Genomic DNA, 22127 nt, shown 5'->3' with positions numbered 1-22127 from the left:
GCCCCCACTATTCATTTCGATGGAAGTTGCTCACTGGCGTTTTGAAAGCACCCGGAAGAGCGCTCTATAGCCTACTTCCGCATTTTCTCGATTTGGACACCGAACATGTTGGTGTCCAAATTGCTGAAGTGCCACAACTCGCCTGAATGCGCCTGAATCGATTCATGAACGAGCGACCTATAGCTCTTCCTCCCTAGCCTGGTTAATAAACCAGACCGAATCAGCCGTTGGCAAAAAAAAGTTGCCTACCAGCGGATTACGGTCTGGCGAGGCTCAGTAGCACGCCTCTTTCCTACAGCAGAGAACAGGTCGGACCAATCGGGACACGGTATGCAATATAGGCGGGCTTTGGTACAGTGACGTTCAATGCTTGAGACTTTTGACTGACAGTAGCTCTGACCAATTGCGTCAAAGAGAAAATGTTCCCCGGGAAATGAAATCCAAGTGGAGCCAGCCCAGACTGATATACCGCGACAGTGTTGTGTGATATTAGTCTGGCTTATTAGCCAGGCTACTTCCTCCCCGGGTGCATGTATGGGAGGGGCTGGAAGGAGCGCCGCGGCTTGTGATTGGGTGAGATGGGCCGTCAGTTAGTTCAGGGTAGGGAGGCTCGTGATTGGGTGAGACATCAGTGGGGTAGGGAGCTCTCCGCTGTGTTCATTGTAGTGGTGGACGAGGATTTATACTATTCTCTGTCAATCGGGTTGTAACTCGAACGGCGACGAGTCGGCTCAAGCGAACCTCGCAACGCTCGACACGGCAACTCGCTCGCTTTGGCTCGCTCGGCGGCGTCTCTCGAGGATCAAGTTAGCTTGAGACGGCGCCCCTCCGTCGCAGTCTAAAACTAGAGGGGGTGAAAGGGGGTTCAGTAGCTGTAAACCATCTTATATAGCCTATATATCGCAGGGGTTCTCAACCAGTGGTCCGGGGACCACCAGTGGTCCTTGAGGAGGTTCCAGGTGGTCCCCAGCTAAATGATGGTAACCTAATGGACCCTTATCAGATCTTTAAAACATGTGTAAAATGAACGTTTTACACTGTCAGGCTGTCAATAGTTAAATTATAGTTGAACATCTGCATCACTTAATTTACGAGAAGTCTGATACACAGTCACAGAATGCAATAGAGAATTAAATGGTGGACGTGGAATTTGATGGTTTAGGCTCCACACAGAGCCTATTATAGCCTACAGGGATATAGTTCCTTACACACACACACACACACACACAAGCGTGGGCTACAGGTGTGACGCGCTGGCTGCCTGGAACAATAACTATCCCAGGTGGCGCTGACTCCCGTGATGAGTGGAGAGAGAGAGAGAGAGAGAGAGAGAGAGAGAGAGAGAGAGAGAGAGAGAGAGAGAGAGAGAGAGAGAGAGAGAGAGACGCTGAAATCTGGATTCTGAAACGTGTGAGAAAACGCTTATCAAGCTCTTGTGTGGTTGGTGAGACCGTGAGAGACATCCGAAAATAGTGCGGCTGCTTCCTGACAGAAAGTAGGTCGATATAGAAAGAAACCCATAGAGCATGATGATGATGAGGTTGATGATGTCTCTTCCGTGCTGCTTTGTCTCAGTCTGAGACTTCTTTGTTGTTTGACTGTGTGTGTGCTGGGAGGGAGGGGGGCTTTTTTTTGTCAAGAGAGCGTTTTTACGCACAGGTGTGTGGAGAGAGGGAGAGAGAGAGAGAGAGAGAGAGAGAAGCTCCGTGTAGGACATCCCCCTCTCCTCTCCTCCCCCATAACCACAATGATGATGATGATGCTGATGGAGGAGGAGGAGTGACATTTTGCCGCTGCGGTTCGGGACGGTATAGACTCCTCTCTAACAGGTGTGTGTTCGGTCGGTCGGTCCAACCATGGCGAGCCGCCTTTGGCTTTAGAAGCTCTGCTCAGGGGTTCTTTATTCCATATTCCTCCGCCGGAACGGGGCTATCGTCGACGCGGGACGAGAGAGAGAGAGAGAGAGAGAGAGAGAGAGAGAGAGAGAGGACCGTCCGGAGGATATAACAGGACGAGAAGAAAGAAGAAACACCACCAACACCATTCAGCACTGTTTTTATTAGCTTTATTTGAACCGAGACGAGAGGGGGAGGAGAGAGAGAGAGAGAGAGAGAGAGAGAGAGAGAGAGAGAGAGAGAGAGAGAGAGAGAGAGAAAGAGTGTGTGCGTGTGCGTCTGAGAGAGATCGAGAGACAGAGGGAGAGTGTGTGTGAGAGAGACTTTCTCTCTCTCTCTCACACACACACACGCGTACGCACACGCACACACACAGAGACAGAGGGAGTGTGCATGTGTCGTGTGTGACAGTGTGAGAAAGACACAGGAGAGTGATTGTGAGTGACAGAGAGAGAGAGAGAGGGAGTGTGAGTGACACGTACCACACACGCGCGCGCACACACACACCCACCGTGTGTGTGCATGCGTGTGTGTGACACACAGAGAGAGAGAGAGAGAGAGAGAGAGAGACACAGAGCCACCATGGCATCGAGGCAGCGGTCCTCCTCGGCGCTGGACGGGCCGGTGAAGCGGCACCACGGCTCCGTGCAGCAGGAGGCGGACATGTTCGGGGAGTTCCAGGACTGGTGCCTGCGCACCTACGGAGACTCCGGCAAGACAAAGACGGTCACGCGCAGGAAGTACAACAAGATCATGCACACGCTGCTGCACAGCAGCGACACGGCGTCGGCGGCGGCGGCGGCCGCGGACACGGCGTGCGCGGACGGCGGCGGCGTGTACGTGGACAGCAGCCACATCAACGCCAAGTTCAAGTTCTGGGTGAAGTCCAAGGGCTTCCAGGTGGGAGAGCAGCACCTCGCCGGCGGCGGGAAGAAGCAGCCCGGCGGCGGGACGATGGTGGTGGGCCCGGCGGCCGGGAAGCCCGTGCTCTACGTCCCGGTCAAGTCCACGGTGGGTGGTGCTGAAGTCAAGTGTCGTGTGTGTGTGTGACTGTGTGTGTGTGTGTGTGTGTGTGTGTGTGTGTGTGTGTGTGTGTGTGTGTGTGTGTGTGTGTGTGTGTGTGTGTGTGTGTGTGTGTGTGTGTGTGTGTGTGTGTGTGCGCGCGCGCGCGCGCGCGTGCGAGAAAGAGAGAGAGCTATAGAGAAAGAGGGCGAGAGAAAGGAGAGAGCGCCAGCGCGCGCGTGTGTTTGTGTGTGTGTGTGTGGAAGAGAGAAAAAAAGAGAGAAAGAAAGCGCGTGTTTGTGCGTGCGCGCGCAGGACATGTCCCGTTACCGCCTATTAAGTTGCCATTATCGCAGGCTATTACGCACGCATCCACCTGTCAGCTGGATCATGGATGGATGATGCATTGTTTATACCATCACACACACACACATGTAGCCTATTGTTTCCTCAGAATGAAGAAAGAAATAATTAAATATCAATCAAATAAAAGTGAATGTTTCTATTTGTATATTTTATTTTTAGGCCAGTTTGTGTGTTGCTTAATTTGCTTCCATCATCCATTCCCCTCCAGAGCACAGCAGACCTCTGGTCGCTTGCTGCCATAGCAACGGCTGTGTGCCGGGAGAGAGAGATAGAGAGAGAGAGAGAGAGAGAGAGAGAGAGAGATTATCCTAACGGTAGGATGCTTCTCAAAGCGACCCCCCAAACGAACACAAATTTGATATGTATTTATTTATTGGCCAGCTGCATGATGACCCTTCGTTGAAAGTCTCTTGTGACAGTATAGGGACCCCCACCCCCATAACACAAGAGAAGATTTTCTGAAGTTTTATTTATTTTATTTTATTATGTATGTATCTTTAACAGCCGATCTACAAGCTCAACACGCCGTGTCGTCACACAAGCTTAGATCAGCTAGTTCCAAATGAACTCTAGCCGAGAATAATAGGGTTAGCATGTTTCAACGTAACCCCATCCCCGCCGGACCGCGCCCTCAAGGGCCCCACTTTGAGAAGCAGTGTCCTAACACAACATTTACTCCAAATACTGTTGGCGAACCTATAGTGTTACCTGATCTCGCTGTGTGTGTGTGTGTGTGTGTGTGTGTGTGTGTGTGTGTGTGTGTGTGTGTGTGTGTGTGTGTGTGTGTGTGTGTGTGTGTGTGTGTGTGTGTGTGCGCGCGTGCGCGCATGCCTTCGTGCGCATGGGTGCCAGTGGCATGCCAGCCTGAACCTAGGCACACTGCTGGGTGTATATAGGTGATAAGTATAGCTTTGGTGGTTCACCGATTAACTCATAGCTTATAGAAGCTGCAGTAATTTAGAAGTAAGCCTTGCCGAGCCATGAGCCCCATCGGGGCAGGAGCCTATGGGCTCCATTTTCGTCACCGCTAAACCCCTTATCCCTAAACTTCTTTGCCTTTTTTTTTACTATTTTGAAAAACATTTTTTAATAGTTCAACTAGCCAATCTACATTGACATGTTGCGAGCTTGTAGACTGGCCATTTTAACTATTCAAAAATGTTTTGAAAAATAGTAAAAAAAGCAAAGAAGTTTAGGGATAAGGGGTTTAGCGTTGACGAAAATGGAGTCCCATATCTCCTGAGTCCTGTTTCTGTATAGCGTTATGAGGCTATACAGCCCTATCCAACCCTAGACGCTGAGCACCAAGCATGCAGGGAAGCACTGGGTTCCATTTTTCTGAGTCTTTGGTTTATATGACCCGGTCAGGGATCGAACCCCAACCCCCCAGTCTCAGGGCGGACACTCTAACCACAAGGCCACTGAGCTGCGTAGAAGCTGTCAGACTATAGCTCATATAAGTTGTCACAGAGAAACCATACGTAGACGCCCTTTCTGACTCTGGAGCGTATGTGTGCTCAAGGGAGGGCAAAACCTTCCCGAGATTCCTTTGCGAAGCACGGCGGAAGCATGAGCGTGCGTCACAGAGCACATGTTCGGGTCTGATAAGTCCCGGAAAAGATGCGCTGTGATTGGCCAGTAATCACTTGAGTGACAGCGCGACGTATAACCTGCCTTCCACACTTCCGGCGTATACTTCCTCCCCCAGTGTAAATTCTTCCGCCCCTCCTTCAACACACATCGCTCCAACGAACTGCAGCGGCCAATGAGGCATCTATTTTTTCTATGATAGAAACGGTCGGACTCATCCATTCATCTTAGCGGTTCTCTGGGTTATACCATTCTAGACGTGAATGTACACAAACTACACATATTATGCACATATACACTACTATAGGCTTGCCAGCTGCACATTGTTTCCGGGCACTAACCCCTCCAACTTCTGTCTGGCTTTCACTCGTGACATCATGGCAGCCAAGTCTATGGACTTTTCATGTTTGCTTTAAAACCCATTTTGGGCGGGAACCCCTTTTGGCGTTATTGATCTGCTATTGAAAAATAGCAGATCTACAAGCTCATAGCACGCCACCGAGTGGCGCGCTACGAGCTTGTAGGTCTGCTATTTTTGAAAAATCGAAGAACCACTGACATAGAAACATAGCTTTTTCAGAAAACTGTCAGGATGTAGAAGACATTTTTAGAATCTGATCTCAGGTCAAAATGGGTTAAGCAGTGACGTCACGTGGCAGCCACAGTGGGCGCCCCTCGCTTCACACAAGCGTGATGTCATATTGTTGTGTGTGAGTGTAGAGATCTAGTTAAGGTCAGTTGTGTATAGTCCCCGTCCAGCAGTGTTAATTGTTTTTGGCAGCAAATTCCTATTTTAGTTTTAGTCATAGTCTTTGGAACAAAACTTAATTTAGTTTCAGTCACATTTTAGTCACCTGGAATGTCTTATCGTTATATACTACTCTTAGTTTTTAAATATCATAAGATTTTTGTCGAGCATGTGAGCAACCTGAGCAGGTTCACATGTAACCGTTGCTCATGGCAACACCTGCAGGTCAGCCTATAATAGTCTACTCTTTACCGCTGCTTGTGCGCGCGTGCGTGCGTGCGTGCTCAAGGTTGGACTTTATCCTTACATCTTGTGTACAGATACGTAAGAGTAAAACTTAATTTTGTTTGGCCTTCCTTCAGACAATGCAGCAGCATAGATGGCATAACATCAAACAGCAAGTAGTAATCACAGCAAGCACAGCCAACAAAGGGATAGAATCAAGAGTGGAAGAAAGAGCAATCAAAGAGTGAAACAATAGTAGCATAATATGTACATGCGTGTTTTCACTGTAGTAGCAAAGTTAGGTGAACAAACTAGGGGGTTTTCATGATTCTTCTGAATCCATTCCAAGCATTGTGGTTTACACGAAAAACACTCCTTGGGCTAAAAACGGCCATAGCCGTCTTGACAAATGTGATGAAGTCAGCACAAATTTAGTCCAAGGAGCAAAACTAATGCTTGGAATGGATTCTGAATCATGGATACCCCCTAGTTTGACACGTTGCATGCTACTTAAAGCATCATGAAGTTGTCAATGGCGGCCATTTTCATAACTTTGCCTTCATGCGATTCCTTGTGTAATGGAGTGGTGCCTAACCGAGCACGAAAAACTGCAACACGGTAACTCTTGTCATTGCTTGACCGTTTCGGATGTGGGAAGGCTCGCCGGAACCGGGGGCCGGCCCCCTGGGCGTGTTCCTCGGGGTCTGGATGTTGTGTGTGTGTGTGTGTGTGTGTGTGTGTGTGTGTGTGTGTGTTGACAACTATCTATGTAGGCCTATGTCTTTTCAACACACAACAAGTTGAACAATGACACGTGTTCCACCGTGACAAATCATTTGATCGTTTTTCTCCCCCCCGATTTTCGATAACATTCGAAGCAGGTGGTTTTTAAGTGGTGCAACCACTTCCTTAAGTGACTATGTATGGGTGGGTGGGTGGCTGACTGGGTGCGTCTGAGCACGAAAACAGCATGGTTGCCGCGGGGCGGCTCGCCGTAATCGGGCCGGCACCTGTGGGTCTGGAACTCCCCCCCGGGGACCCCCACACGGAGTTGCACGACTTACTTCACACGGGTGTGATTTTTTTTCATGTCATATGGTAGCAGGGAATCATATAGCTTCAAATTGAGATATTGGTTGTTCAGTTTGACCCATGGCTTATAAAAAAGTTGTCTTCAAATTTGGAGGACTAAAATTATTAGGCCTAGTTATAGATGACTAGTTAAAGAAGAGCCTCTCAGACTGACAAACACACGCACCCATAGTCCCACACCGACATGTAGAATAGTTTAATCAGCGACTCTCACCACGATAATGCCTCCCGGCCCAGCCCAGGATGTGTGCGCCCATGGCCCCACGTGCGTGCGTGCGAGCGTGTGTGTGTGTGTGTGTGTGTGTGTGTGTGTGCGCGCAACAGGGTGCGTGTCTGTTTGCGTGCGTCTGCGTCTCAGCGTGGTGTTTGGGCCCAGTGGTGGAAAAAGTACTTAAGTAAAAGTACCAATACTGCAATGTAGAAGTACTCTGTTACAAGTAAAGGTCCGGAATTCAAAATGTGAGTAAAAGTACAAAAGTATTGACACCAAAATGTACTTGAAGTACCAACAGTTAAAGTATAGTACTAATTATGCAGAATGTCTCCTTTCAATTTTCAAATGTTGGCTCTAAAACATCTTTTGAAAATAGCCATTCTACAAGCTCACAATCACTAGTTTAATCTGTATCCTGTCCGAGTTCTCTATCCTGATTGGATAAAACTAGTATACCGACCAGAAAGGGCCCTTTCTGTTTAATTAGAGCGGTGCCCGTTGGGCACTGGCCTACTTGGAACGATGCAAGTTGGAAATGCATGCCCCACCCATATATTTTGTCTGTGTCCCTATGCTCATATGGAGTTATTTGTCAGGCATGCCCAAATATGGAGTCTATGCAGACGTCAGAATGATGTCAGAACAGGCCAGTTCCATATAAGGGCACTGGGCAGAGGCCTGGTACAGACCCGGGCAGAGGCCTTTTTGGGGGCGGTTCTGGACAACCGTGGGTCCGACCGACTCGACACCGGCCACAGCACCCCCTGCGGGGGTGTGGAACGCGTGTGTCGAATTTGAAGTCTGTGGGGCGAGCGGTACTCGACTCGAGTTACGTGGATTACACAGACAGACAATTTGTGTATGTTTTTTTTGCGGCTTTCGCCTTTTTATTTTTTATTTTTTGTATAGAGGGACAGACAGTAGGCCGACAGGAAATGGGGGAGAGAGACATGCAGTAAAGGCCGTCGGGATCGGGAGTCAAACCCGCGGCACACTGCCAGACTCGGACGACTTGGTGCATTTATAGATAGATAAAGAGACATGGAGAGACAGAGAGACTCCTGTTACTGAACACATACTCTACTGTATGGTTAGGTATGGATGTTTGTCTGCAGCCCTAAACTGACTGCTAACTGCTGCAACAAAGATTGTTAGACAACCACTACAGAGACTCTATACATCCACATACTGTATGATAACAGCATCATAAGGTTAGCAAGGAATATCACCTCAAACACTAGCCATGTGTTGTATGGAGAATATAGGTTGCTACCTTCAGGAAGGAGATATGGTGTCCCAGCAGTGTGTGTGTTCTGCATACATGGCTGCTGGGTCGAAAGACACATTTCAATGTGAACTGACAATAAAGTACTATATCATATCATATCATATAGTGATAGTAATCATTGCTACTATTGCAATGATTTTAACCAAAGGAATTCACTTACCGTACTTGTAGAAAGGCTGGCCGTCGAGCCAGGAAGGGCGGGCGGCGGCCACTCTGGACACACGCCGGGCCCTACTTGCGGATCGTCCCCACGTTGCAGATGGCACGAGGCTCCACAAAGCAGACACGGTCCACAAGTACATTTTTGGGGTATATTATTTACGCCCATACAATTAGAAAACGGTGCAAGCCGACGACAATTAAAGCAATAAGCCACGAGAGGTCTCAGGTTACCAGGTATTTTACAATGGCTGTGAGGTGTAGGCAGATCCGACGCGCAGCGGAGGGTCTTCTACCTCCCAGCCATTGTAAAATACCCGGTAAGCTGGGGCCTCGAGTGGCTTATTGTTTTTCTAAAACATATAGCAATATTAACCTAATAAAACTATTAAATTCACAAAAGTAGCTACGCTTTGCGCCACCAGAGCGAGCCACATCACTTCCTTGTTTTGCTCGGGAGAATAGCGATTGATGTCTTTACGGGGCTGCCTGGAGCCACACATTCACAGTCATATGAGCCGGGCGGTGCTTAGACACCCACAAGGCATGGGTTTGTAAGGCAATCAAGCGCTCCCCTTCCCCAGTACAGCTACAGAGCTGCGGAATCAGCTGGGAATGATATAAAGTGATTGAAGATGTGGGTTATCGGTGAAATTTACAACGGTCACATGACGGTAACCAGCCAATCAGAATCAAGTATTGGGACTAACCCTTTTAGAAACAAAAATAACTAATACTTGATGGCTAAACTCAGGAAAAACACAAAGCACAACATAAAGCAACTGAAACACAGACTATGTCCATTCCATCTAAGGACCCTGTCAGCTCCAGTTGTGGAAAGTAATTAAGTACATTTACTTAAAGGTACAATTCTGAGGTGTCCATTTTCCATTACTCTCGGATCCAAATATTGTAGCTGGTTTTACTCCACTACATTTATTTGAAAACTCTAGTTACTAGTTACTTTGTAGATTTTGGCATTCAGGCATTTTGGATTTTGGCATTTGAAAATAGCCGATCTACAAAACCTGAAATGTACACATTCTGCATAATGAGTACTTTCTACTTTTAGTACTTGAAGCCAATACCTTTGTACTTTTACTCAAATATTTTTTTTTATTCTGGACTTTTATTTGTAACAGTAGTATTTCCACATTGCAGTAATTGCTACTTCTACTTAAGTAAAGAATTTGAGTACTTCTTCCATCACTGGACAGCTCTTCCCTGGTGGTGTAGTCACCTACAAGCTCCAAACCAAACTGAACTCCTCTCAGCTGTGTTTGTCTGCCTTTTAAAGAGGCGGGACAAACCATCTCCCACGATCACTAGGTGGTAACCAATTAACTCAAACCTGTCGAACTACGGCCTATACGAGTTCATATTTTACTATTAATCATAATGGACTTAAATGACATCAAACGATTCCACCCGGCGTCAATTAATTTACAGAGTATAATATAGACGAGACAAAACATAATACCAACATGAGCGGACACCCCTACTCCTCTAGAGCGCTTGGTCCATTCCAATCAGCATGGATTAGACTGCCAGTAGCACTGCAGAGGAGAGACAGGTGACCCACAAACAATTTATATTCACTGTCAATAAATGAACATAATTAGAACGGTTTCAATCATTGTGTTAAATTACTTTAAAAAAAAGTGTCATTTGTACAAATGTATGAAACATGCAACACAAATGCAATTGTGACCAGATTTGACTGAGCTGAAATCAATCAATCAATCAATCAGAGCCTGCCATCGTGCAGCCTCCAGCTTTTCACCAGAAGAGAAAAACTGTTTTATCCAAAATTAGTAATTTGGGTGATTTGGAAACACCCCCCCGGTCCGCCCCTAAGTAACAAGATGTGCACATGTACACACTACAGTGGGGCGACACACGACAGGCCAACAGCGCACACACAAAAGCCCTCCCCCGCTCGATCATGATTGTCGGAAGGCCCCTCTCTATCCTGATTGGATGAAGGCCACCTAGCCAAAAACGAAACCTAAGGGGCAATGGGGGCAATGGGGCTCAAGAGGTTAGCACAGGCAGACTCTTCACATACTATGAACCTTTCAAGCCTGTTTTCTTAACTCACTGTTTTCGGCAAGACATTTCTCTATAAGCTATATCTCCAAAACACGTGAGTCGAACTGAACAACCAATATGTCAATTTGAAGCAATGATTTTGCGACATGAAAAAAAAAAAAAAACTGAATGGCAGCCACTCAGTCAAATCTGATCACAATTAGTCATATGTATGCAACTTTTAAGGCCCTTGGTTGTGTGTGTGTGTGTGTGTTCTAGGGCCCTGTGACAACATATAAAGCTGCCAAAATTGACTTTTTGTATTTGGTAAAGTCTTGAACCTATTGAGCGTAGACCACTGTCTCCTTGGGAAGGTGGTGCCAGGGACCTGTTGGTTGGGGTCTGACACCAGGTGTTTGTTTGGGACCTCATAATTGGACTCCAAGCTTATTGGATGGTGAAGTCAGCTGATGGGGGGTTCTTCCAAGTTGGTCGTCTAGTCGGGAGTGGAGCAGTGGGTGGGTTGAATATGTCTGCATGGATTGGTAGGTGGGGAGAGTCTTTGACCTTTCGAAGCATCCTTTGAGAGACTGCTGCTTGCCGGATGTGTGGGGAGGCTATGTTTGATAATACTGCATGGGAGTCAGGGGAGTGGTGTGGAGCGAATAGTCCCGGTTATGGTTCTCATGGTGGTGTTGAGCTGGGCGTCCACTTGGTGTGTGTGTGTGTGATGACCTAGACCAGACAGGGGCACAATATTCTGCTTATATATCCTTGAAGGACAGAGTTGAGTCGAGGGTCACGCCAAGGTAGGTTGGATAGGGTGCATGCTTTAGTTTGAGTCCGCTCAGATAGATGTCTAGTTCTCTGGCAGCTTTAGCGTTGTGGAGATGGAATACACTGGAAACAGTTTTAGCTGGGCTCGGTTTTAGGCGCCATGTTTTGCACAACTGGTCCAGTTTGGAGAGGTCTTCGGTGAGCACTTGTTCCAGTGGGTCGAAGTCTGGTGCTTGGAATGCCAGACAGATGTCGTCTGCGTAGACGGGATGTGGTGGTTGGTAGATCATTTGTGTAGATGTTGAACAGGGTTGGAGCTAGAACTGCAGCCTGGCCGGGAGTCCATTTCGCGGTGTTCTCCATGCAGTTATGTTCTTCTGTCCGAGGTGGACTCTGAACCTCCGGTTGGTCAGCAGAGTTTGAATAATTGCCGTTGCCCGAGCAGGGAGCACCTTTGTGAGCTTCAGTATGAGGCCTTTGTGCCAGACAGTATCGTATAGGCTGCTGTGAGGTCAAGAAACACAGTCCCTGTCTTTAGTCTGTTCTCTAAACCATTTTCGATGAAGGTGGTTATAGGGCCAGTACTTGTTCTCCTGTGCTGCGGTCCTTGTCCCCCCCCACAACCCACCCCTTTTTCACCTCACTGTATATGTTTCTTTTCCCTTTTTACCTCCTTTATGATGAATTCCTATTCTGTTCCTTGGCTATATAGAAGTGTCTATTTGTACGTCTCTAAATGTTTTGATGAATTGAACAAGGTGGACCCTCTTGTAAACAAGTGTAAAGGTGGTTGCACACCGGCTGCGTTTTTCGGAAAACCGATGGAGAAACGCCGCAAAAAATCAGAATCCGCATCCGATTCGTGCCCGGTGTGTGGAGACCTTAATGCTTTATTGGGTCGTCCACTCACAGTTAACAGTTCTTTGCATTGAGTTGTGCTTGAAATGTACTGTAATTCTGCAAAATATTTCAATCAATCAATCAATTGCGGAAACCTGCCTGATCCACACAAAGAATGTCCTCTACTCTTGGAGGAATACATTGTAGTATTAGGCGTTTTCCTGCGACATAGCGTCATGTCCAGGGGGTGTACTTGTACATCAAGCTGCCTCACGCTACAGAAACAGGAGATAGGCTCTTGCCCTATATGGGCCTCATGGCTCGGCAAGGCTACTTATTAGGCGTTCCAGGATTTTGAAGGGGACGCCGAGTAGGGAGATTGGGCGGTATAGCTTGTTGGTAATTTGTGGTCCCATGTTCACACTGTCACAGTGTGAATATGTCTTGTATAAGGGTCCCTTTGGTCCCTGCCTGGACCCCACGACGAGAACCAGTAGTTCATGTCATAGGAAGTCATAGGAAGTGTAGTACTACAAGTAGAAAAAAATGTAACCAAACTGACCCATAGCCAGAAGGGTCCATTTGGTTGTGTGTGTACAGACCTGGTCTGTACACACGCGCATGCACGCACGCGCACACACACACACACACACACACACACACACACACACACACACACACACACACACACACACACACACACACACACACACACACACACACACACACACACACACACACACACACACACACACACGGGCGCGCGTACACGGGCACACACGCCCGTGCCCACTGCCCCTTCACACGGCTGTGGGCCTGGGGGGGGGCGGGGTGGGTGTCACTGGAAGCTCCCCGTAGCTGCAGCTGCTCCCGGGATGTGCCAAGTGTGTGTGTGTGTGTGTGTGTGTGTGTGTGTGTGTGTGTATGTGTGTGCGTGTGTGCATGCGTGCGTGTGTTGCAGCGTGCGTGCGTGCGTGCGTGCGTGTGTCAGGGTGGTGGGGGGGTGGACTGATGGGCGGACACAAGACATCCCTTCTGGCCGCACAGACTCTGTGTGTCCCCCAACCTCCCCCCCCCCCCCCCCCCACACACACACACACATCACATCTCGTCCTCTTTCTGAATCTCTCTTGTTGCCTCTCTCTCTCTCTCTTTCTCTCTCTCTCTCTCTCTCTGGCCGGCCAGCCCTCAGTGTGTGGAGATGCAGCAACCTCGTTTAGCTCTCATTATGTCCTGATTAGAGAGAGAGAGAGAGAGAGAGAGAGAGAGAGAGAGAGAGAGAAAGGGCGTCAGTCACCAGAGCGCACCCTGTTCTTACAGAATGATGCCTTTGAATGCTGTGATACGTGTTGATCTCTCTCTCTCGCTCTCTCTCTCTCTGCCCCCCCCCCCCCTCTCTCTCTCTCTGCCCCCCCCTCTATCTCTCTCTCGCTCTCTCTCTCTCTCTGCCCCCCCCCCTCTCTCTCTCTCTCTGCCCCCCCCTCTATCTCTCTCTCGCTCTCTCTCTCTCCGCCCCCCCCACCCTCTCTCTCTGAGCATTTCATTTTTAACGGATGAAAGCAGTTCCTTTTTTTGTTGCCATGCCAACTGAAACCTGTAAATATCCCTGTGTAGCTCTCACAACAATGTTTTGTTTGGGGTGGCACGCACGTGCACGCACACACACACGCACACACGCACACCCACGCGCACACACGCACACACTCTCACACACACACACACACACACACACACACACACACACACACACTAACACACACTAACACACACTAACACACACTAACACACACACGCACACACGCATGCACACGCACGCACACACAATGTCCCAATGCAACAGTTACATAAAACAATACAAGCATTCACAAAAGTTTTTCTCACAGTTACAATGAAGTCACATTTTTTGGGGAAAGCTGTACGACGTTGAAACACACTATTTTTAACCCTAAAAAATCACCAGCGTTGAATAATTATTCATGAATTAATGACAAGTCAATTTACAATAATTAAGAAATTAGGCATTTAGCAGACGCTCTTAATCCATTACACATGGTAATACATCAAATACATATAGAACTAATCAGCAAGCTAAGAACCTAATATCTGCCTAACAGTAGATTATGTGTACAGTGAAGCTATACATTATAGAGTGCTATGTCTACATACAATTCTATATAAATCAAAGTCAAAGTCATACAATTAGTCACAGACGTTACCGCAATGAAATTTGTTCTCCGCATTTGACCCATCTCTTGGAACGGTGAGCCGCAGCGTGCGCCGCGCTCGGGAATCATTAGTTGATTTGACCCCCAATCCAACCCATTGATTGAGTGCCAAGCAGGGAGGCATTGGGTCCCATTTTTACAGTCTTTGGTATGACCCGGCCGGGGATCGAACCCCGACCTCCCAGTTTCAGGGCGGACACTCTAACCACAAGGCCACTGTCTGGTTGACAAGTTGCCAATGACAAGTTATAGGGTTTTAGCGTTGTCCCATGCAGCGCCGCGGTGTGATATGTCTTGCCGTACGTCGTCCCAAGTGATTCAACGGGTGGAATTCAATAAGGCCCAAACCACACCAAAGGGTCACCATGCAACTCCTTGCCACCATTTGGACCCAAGGAGCAGTGTTGATTTCGTCGACTAAAACGAAGACGAAAAATGTTCGTCGACTACCTTTTTCTCACTGACAAAAACTAAATGGAAACTAAATGAAAACTAAGCTATGGTGACTAAAACTAAGACTATAAATATACTGACAAACAACAAATAACAACAAATAAAAACTATAGACTAAAATGTTAGGAAGGGACTAGTGGACAAGAGATCCAGTAAGAGTCATTTTACAAGTGTAAAATCAGTCAATACGACAGCATCAAGGCCCGCCAAAATAAATTTTAGTCGACTAAATCAACTGTAGATTTAGCCGACTAAAATCTCATGATATTTAGTCGACTAAAACTAGACTAACACTAAAAACATTCCAGGTGACTAAAATGTGACTGAAAACTATTGAAGAGACTATATGACTAAAACTAAAATCTAAATTTGCTGCCAAAAACAACACTGCCAAGGAGTTGCATCATGGCGACCCTTTGGTGTGGTTAGGGCTTTAGGTCGTCGACAGGGCTGGACTGACCGGACCAGACCGGCCCACCACAACCAGCGCGCAGATAGCAGAAACTCTACCGCCCGCTCCGTCGAGGCACACACAAACAAACAAGCCCTAATACCACCACTTTTACAGAACAACATAAATGATACAAACCAACAGACAACTACACAACCCTTTGTAGAGGGTTTATTTGTCACTCACTGATACAGGTACAGTGCAATTATCATGATGGCACTTTTATCATGGCGGCCCACCGGGAATATGCCCGGTACGTCCTGTGGCCAGTCCAGCCCTGGTCGTCGAGGCTATAGGGCAAGTGCTACGGGCTAAGAGGCACCTACCTATAGGTCTCTGTAATCTGTGTCTTAGAATATCAGCCACAAATATGTGCTCCTCTCCGTCAGTGTGGAACATCATCATCATCATGGTTACTATCTGATTAATTAGTCCACCATCCCCAGAGAGTTCTCCGTCTGTACAACGGTGACCTCTCCTATATCCAACAGTCTGGGATGTTTCTGCACGGTGATTCTGTTCCTATATTTCCCAGTGCAGCACAATGCTACAGTGAGTATGAAGTACTAGTATCTCACGCTGTTGTGAGATCTAACGGGACCAGGGACGTGCACACAATAGACATGAAAGGGACCTTCAGGGGCACGGTGGCACAGTTGGTAGTGCTGTCGCCTCACAGCTAGAAGTTCCCGGGTTCGATTCCCGCTCGGGGTGCTGTGGGTGCTGGCGGCGTGTTTCCTCCTCCGCGTCATCAGTGCCCATACCCGAGGCAGGGTTGGCGAAAGATGAAGAGCCTTGGCTCGAAACGTCGTCAATAAACTTATCCTTCGGAGCATATGAGTGTGAGGCTTCCTCTCTTTTCCTATGTTACTTTTTGAACCCAGCACCTCCATGAAGTGATGTGCGTATTTTACTATAGTTTCTGTGGGGTTGGCGAAAGGGCCTTTCTGTGCGGAGTTTGCATGTTCTTCCCGTGTCCCCTATGGGTAGGTACCCTCACAAAAACATGCAGTAATCCTGGTCTCTAAACAAACTGCCTCTCCCTGGCCAGCCCCGGGGCGCCTGATGGAGGGGAAAGGAACTGGTTGGAATAACGTGTTCCTTCCACGCGCTACGTCCAACCAGGGAAACTCCCCCCTGTCACGTGTAAAGGAGCAACTTGGACACTCATTCAGGAAGGAAGCATGAGTTCAAGTCCGTTGCTCTCCCCATGTCCCCCATATATGGGGACTAGGTTGGCGGAGGGTGTGTAGAGCCCAGAATCACATTAGATAATTGGCACAGGGGTGAAAAAATGGGTTACAAAATCGAGGGATAAAAAATGTAAAAAAGAAAAGAAAGGGAGCTTCAGCCACTGCCCTTTCACCCGTCTGTAAGACAACTGCCTTCTCCAGAACTACGAATGCAGCATTTGCTGCATTTACTATATGGTTAAAGAATTGCAAATGCCCCTCCTTTCCGTGCCATACCGGAAGGCAGCATTCAGTCTCCTGAACTTGAACGCAGCATTTTACGTTGAACACATTTGTTTAGAAATCCATGTCCGTTACACACCGCATCTCCACTAGCTAAAGAGTGCTGGGGTGCGCCCCCCGAAAATAGCTGATCTACAAGCTCTCAAGAGCTATTTTCACTATTCTGCACGTCCCTGAATGGGACCGAGGTTCTGACAGGCTGGTAGTGTGTGCAGGCTGGGTGGTGTGTGTGACAATCCAGTTGAAGTATTCCTTTGGTACGGCGACGGGCCCGGGGGGAACAATAACGCGACACAGAGACAGTATCACGCTATACAGTGGTGAGCACTCCAAAGTGTCACTGGTGGTGCCTCCCTGGCGCCTCCATGGCACCATGTCTTTGGTGGTACCACTTTATTCCATGCTGTCACCAGGAGATGGCGATGTAGGTTCACAACGTTTATTACACAGACAGGGAATATATATATAGTGCTGGATCATAGTGACATAGTGACAACAAGATAGGAGACATAGAAACGTGACATGATAATGACATGGCAGTAAACGCTGACCTTACTGGTGACAACTAATAGATGTCTCTCGTATCTATAATGTACAATGCAGGCAGTACTATCGCATATCAAGTTTAGTACGTCTGTATCTCAAGTTCAAGTACACATGACTTACTTAGATGTACACGGACAATTCATAACAGTGTCTAACGCCAGGCGGTCCGTGTTGTTTCGAGCAACATCGAGCAACGGACGTCAGCTTCATGTGGGAAAAAGCCCTGTTGTGATTGGCCAGTAGTCGCACCACCCACCAAGCTGGGTTGAAGACGCAGAGGTGAAGTCAGTGACGTATCAATCACGGCCACAAAGCACAGGTGTGAACGGCACTTCCTCGTATTCCGCATAAAGCAATAAGAACAATATGCAAAATATGCCATAGAAACATGGAGGACTGAACTTGAGAAAAATAAGACAATGTACTTGTGCAGGGTTCTTGAAGACTCATACGACTGTGCTATCCAGACACAATTAGTTGTCTTATTGTAAACAGCAAAATCATTTAGTGTTTTTGATGACAATTATGTGTGTCCTGGTTTTGGGGATATTTGTATCCATTACTACAGTGTGTTTTGCTGTAAATCTTTTCACGTACAAACTTCTCTTCAACTGGGATTTCAGTTAATGGTCCATAGATTGTGTCATGTGTAGAACGTTTCACGCAAATTGCTCAAAAAAACAGGCAGAAAATCAGGTATAAGCGTTTTTTAAATGGCTCAAAGTGGCGAGAGATCTGAGGGCGGAGCTTACTGGTCAAAGTGACAGATGTGTTCCCCATGAGTCAAGGAAGATGTGGAAACAAGTGCCATGAATTTTGGCCAAACGAGGCATGAGTTATGCCTGTTCAAAGGTTTCATTTTCAAAAAATTGCCATAGCGCCCCCCTTTGACCAATTGGAGTAAGACTGGTGTCAGTGCTATTTGGCATGACCCTCTACCATACTGTAAAGTTACATAAGCATATGACACTGCATGTATGTATCACTTAAAAAAAATGTACTACGATTTTTGTTGTCCGTATAGGTCCAAAGTTCACGTGTAGAAGTTTTCGTGCTTTTTGATCAAATATCCTGGAAGGAGATAGATTTGAACTGTTTTTAATATAATTCAAAATGTCAGTTGTTCTAAAGGTCAGAGGTCAAAAGTCAGAGCATGAAAGTTGTTCGGCATGAGGAGACACATAATATGTTTAATAAGTTTAATTGCCAATGGTCAAGCGGTTCATGAGTTATGGCTTTTCAAAGTTAGCATTTTCAATTGAGTGAGTGCTATAGCGCCACCATTTGGTCAATCATTGTGGGCTTCGCATCTTCACCGTTTGGCATAGTCCTTTACCATATTGCCACGTTTCGCAAAAAACGACTCAGCCAAAACTGCTATTTTTGGCGGAAGGTGAAGAAGAAGCAGAAGGAAAAAAAAGGCAAAAACAATAAGGGACCAAGTCCCTTCGGGAATTCTTGGTCCCTTTCATGACGACGCCAGGCCCAGGAAATCATTCCCAATGCATTTTTCCCATAGACATTTCCAAAAGTATGTATTTAAAGACCTTATAAGCGTCGTACAAAGCCAACTCGAGTTGTGACAAATCATGACAACATGATCAAGTCCCGATCAAGTCGGGACACCCTAGTATTTATATGGTAGTATAAAAACTCTCTTTTACAATGGAAAACTCATCATACACGCTCTCAAGATTATTTGATGCTTGAGACCATACATACCTCCACTACTTCTGGAAAATCTGCTTTCAAGTGCGTTGCCCCACACACTTGAAACACCTTACAAACTTCACTAAAGTACAGCTCTCTTCCTTCTCTCTATCGCTTTCAACTTGATATATCAACGTTGGTAAATATCAACTGTACCTGTTTTAATTGAGTTGATCACTATGTAATGTTCCTTTATTATTACCAGTAATTTACTTTATTCATCTATGTTTTGTTTTCTTTGTCCCCCCCATTGTACATTGTTGATGTGTTGTAATCTCGGCACCACTGAAAAAGAGGGTCTCAGCCCTCAGTGTGTTCTCCGAGAACTAAATAAAGGTTGAAATGAAATGAAATGAAAAAGTATATGTATTTATATATATTGGTAGTATAAAGTATATGTATTTATATATATATATATATATATATATATATATATATATATATATATATATATATATATATATTGGTAGTATAAAGTATATGTATTTATATATATTGGTAGTATAAAGTATATGTATTTATATATATATTGGTAGTATAAAGTATATGTATTTATATATATTGGTAGTATAAAGTATATGTATTTATATATATATTGGTAGTATAAAGTATATGTATTTATATATATATTGGTAGTATCATAATTTTATAGTGGGGGGTCCTCCTGTTCAGCACCCTCTCTGTTGCCATGGAGATGAAGAGACACTTCTTTGCGTTCCCATAGGACGGAAAATTAACACCACGCACGCACGCACGCACACACGCACGCACGCACGCACGCACGCACGCACGCACGCACGCACGCACGCACGCACGCACGCACGCACGCACGCACGCGCACACAGAGAGAGACACTTCTTTGCGCTCCCATAGGACGAGAAATTAACACCATTTTTTAACCGGCCTGGGGCCCTCCCCCTCCCCCCTGTGTGGGAGGGACATGCACGTATGCACACACACACACACACACACACACACACACACACACACACACACACACACACACACACACACACACACACACACGCGCGCGCGCAGGCCCGCACGCAGTCACGCACGTTAGTATTACCATATACATAACACCAAAATCTTTGCGTCATGCGCACGTGTTGTGAGGTTGTAGATCTGCTATTTGTGGGTGTGCGACGGTATAGCGCACAACTAACTACAGCAAGCGAGCTAAATCTAAAATGTGTGGGTCAAATAATCCGAAGATTATTGCAGCGAGGACTTGCAATACACGCACGCACGCACGCACGCACGCACGCACGCAAGCACGCACGCACGCACGCACGCACGCACGCACGCACGCACGCACGCACGCACGCACGCACGCACGCACGCACGCCGCTGTCAGCTGTAATGCGTTGGCGAGGCCAATATTTTAACAAAGTGGGACAGTATGCTAATAGGCTGCAAACGGTGCCGCGCTCTCTGTGATCTCGTGCGTGCGTGCGTGCGTGCGTGCGTGCGTGCGTGCGTGCGTGCGTGCGTGCGTGCGTGCGTGCGTCAAAGCTCGTATAGGGTGGGTGAAGGCTGTGCTGGGAATGGACCTGACTCTATCAAAGAATAATAATAATTATAATCACCAGAGAGAGAGAGAGACTATACTATGATGTGTTGTGGTGTAATATATAACATCTTCTAGCCTTGTGACCCCCCCGACCCGCCTGTGTGCAGGATGCTTGTACTCTCTCCTCAGCATCACTGCTACTGTGTGTGTGTGTGTGTGTGTGTGTGTGTGTGTGTGTGTGTGTGTGTGTGTGTGTGTGTGTGTGTGTGTGTGTGTGTGAGACTGCCAGGGGGGTTGGGGGGCGGCCAACTCCAACCCCTCCAGTCTCCTAGCAACAGAGCGGTTTGGTAGCGGGACAGTGGAGGAGGAGGGGAGGGGGGAGGAGGGGGGAGGGGGGGGGGGGGGGGTGTTTAAAGTCCTACAGGATTAGACGGGCGAAGAGGCATCAGAGACAGAGAGAGAGAGAGGGGTGGCACAACACATACGCACGCGCGCACACGCACGCGCACACACGTACGCGCACGCACACACGCACCATATTTGGGAGGTGATTGGCGCGGGGTTCACGTATTTGGTGATCATCACCCACTTGAAGACGTCCCAATTAAACCTGGCGTCTCTGTACTCTGAAATCACCGCCCTATAGAGACACACAGGGACTACAAATGTCACGCTTCCAAATGAGACAGCGTCCCCCACTTCTGGTCCGTTGGAACGGTGTACTGCAGGCCAGCCCATAGAAGTCAATTGAAATGCAACTGTAGTTAGCCTACTTTTAAAATGTAACAAAATGAACTGAAGACTATATTGATTTGAATAAAAATATGTTTGAACATATATTGTTGTTTTCTCAATAGAGGATGTATTTCACATTTAATTTACCACTTGAATGAGTTATACCCATAATGTTAACAGAGCAGAGGGGAGACGGCAGACTTTTAAAGGACGTCACTCCCTTTACGAGGCAAGAGTGGAAGAGTGGAATTCTCATACATCCCGATCCCGACTGACTTTGTTCATTCATGTCTATATTTTGAACATGTCACAGGCTTACTATTATGTTCTACCTACCTCGGAGCTCCGAGTCCGACGGTGTGTTATACCGTTGTCAACTTGTTGTATAATTAACTTGGCTCTGAATAGTTGACATTATATCCTGACATTTGCATACCTAGTGAATTATCCAGATGAGTATTAATAATTAGTCTCGCAAGATGCTGTTTAGATAATTTTCCACAAATACATAGCATGTAAAAAGAAACATGCTCTAGGCCCTAGACTCTAGGGCCTAGAGCATTACAGTCCCGCCCCCTTTCAGAATGACCAGGGCACCAGGAAATAATTCCCCATTTATTTTTCCCATAGACGTTTCAAACAGTATTTATTTAAAGATGGAGTGCCACGATTTCTTTTCCCACCCTAAAACATGATCATCAGGTATTATTATAATATAAGGAGGAAGAACTTTTTTCCAAAATGTGTACAGTATTTGTTAAAATCATGCTTTTATGTGGGCATCACGCCCAC

The 22127-nt window shown here is 46.9% G+C and overlaps 1 protein-coding gene across 1 annotated transcript in view; it reads left to right on the top strand.

Moving 5' to 3' along the window:
- Positions 1-2555: 2555 nt before the first annotated feature.
- LOC306933949 (nucleolar protein 4-like) overlaps positions 2556-22127 on the top strand; it is a gene marked incomplete at its 3' end in the record, with an annotated part of 41411 nt that continues 21839 nt past the window's right edge. Inside the window, 1 exon segment of the mRNA XM_079516333.1 lies at positions 2556-2906. Within this exon segment, the coding sequence (XP_079372459.1) occupies positions 2559-2906 (348 nt within the window). The 5' untranslated portion in view covers positions 2556-2558.

Source organism: Electrona antarctica (assembly GCF_951216825.1).
Source record: "Electrona antarctica genome assembly, chromosome: 2".
NCBI classification, from domain to species: Eukaryota; Metazoa; Chordata; class Actinopteri; order Myctophiformes; family Myctophidae; genus Electrona; species Electrona antarctica.
Note: the sequence above shows the minus strand (reverse complement) of the source record. Positions and strands in the feature narration are given on the sequence as shown.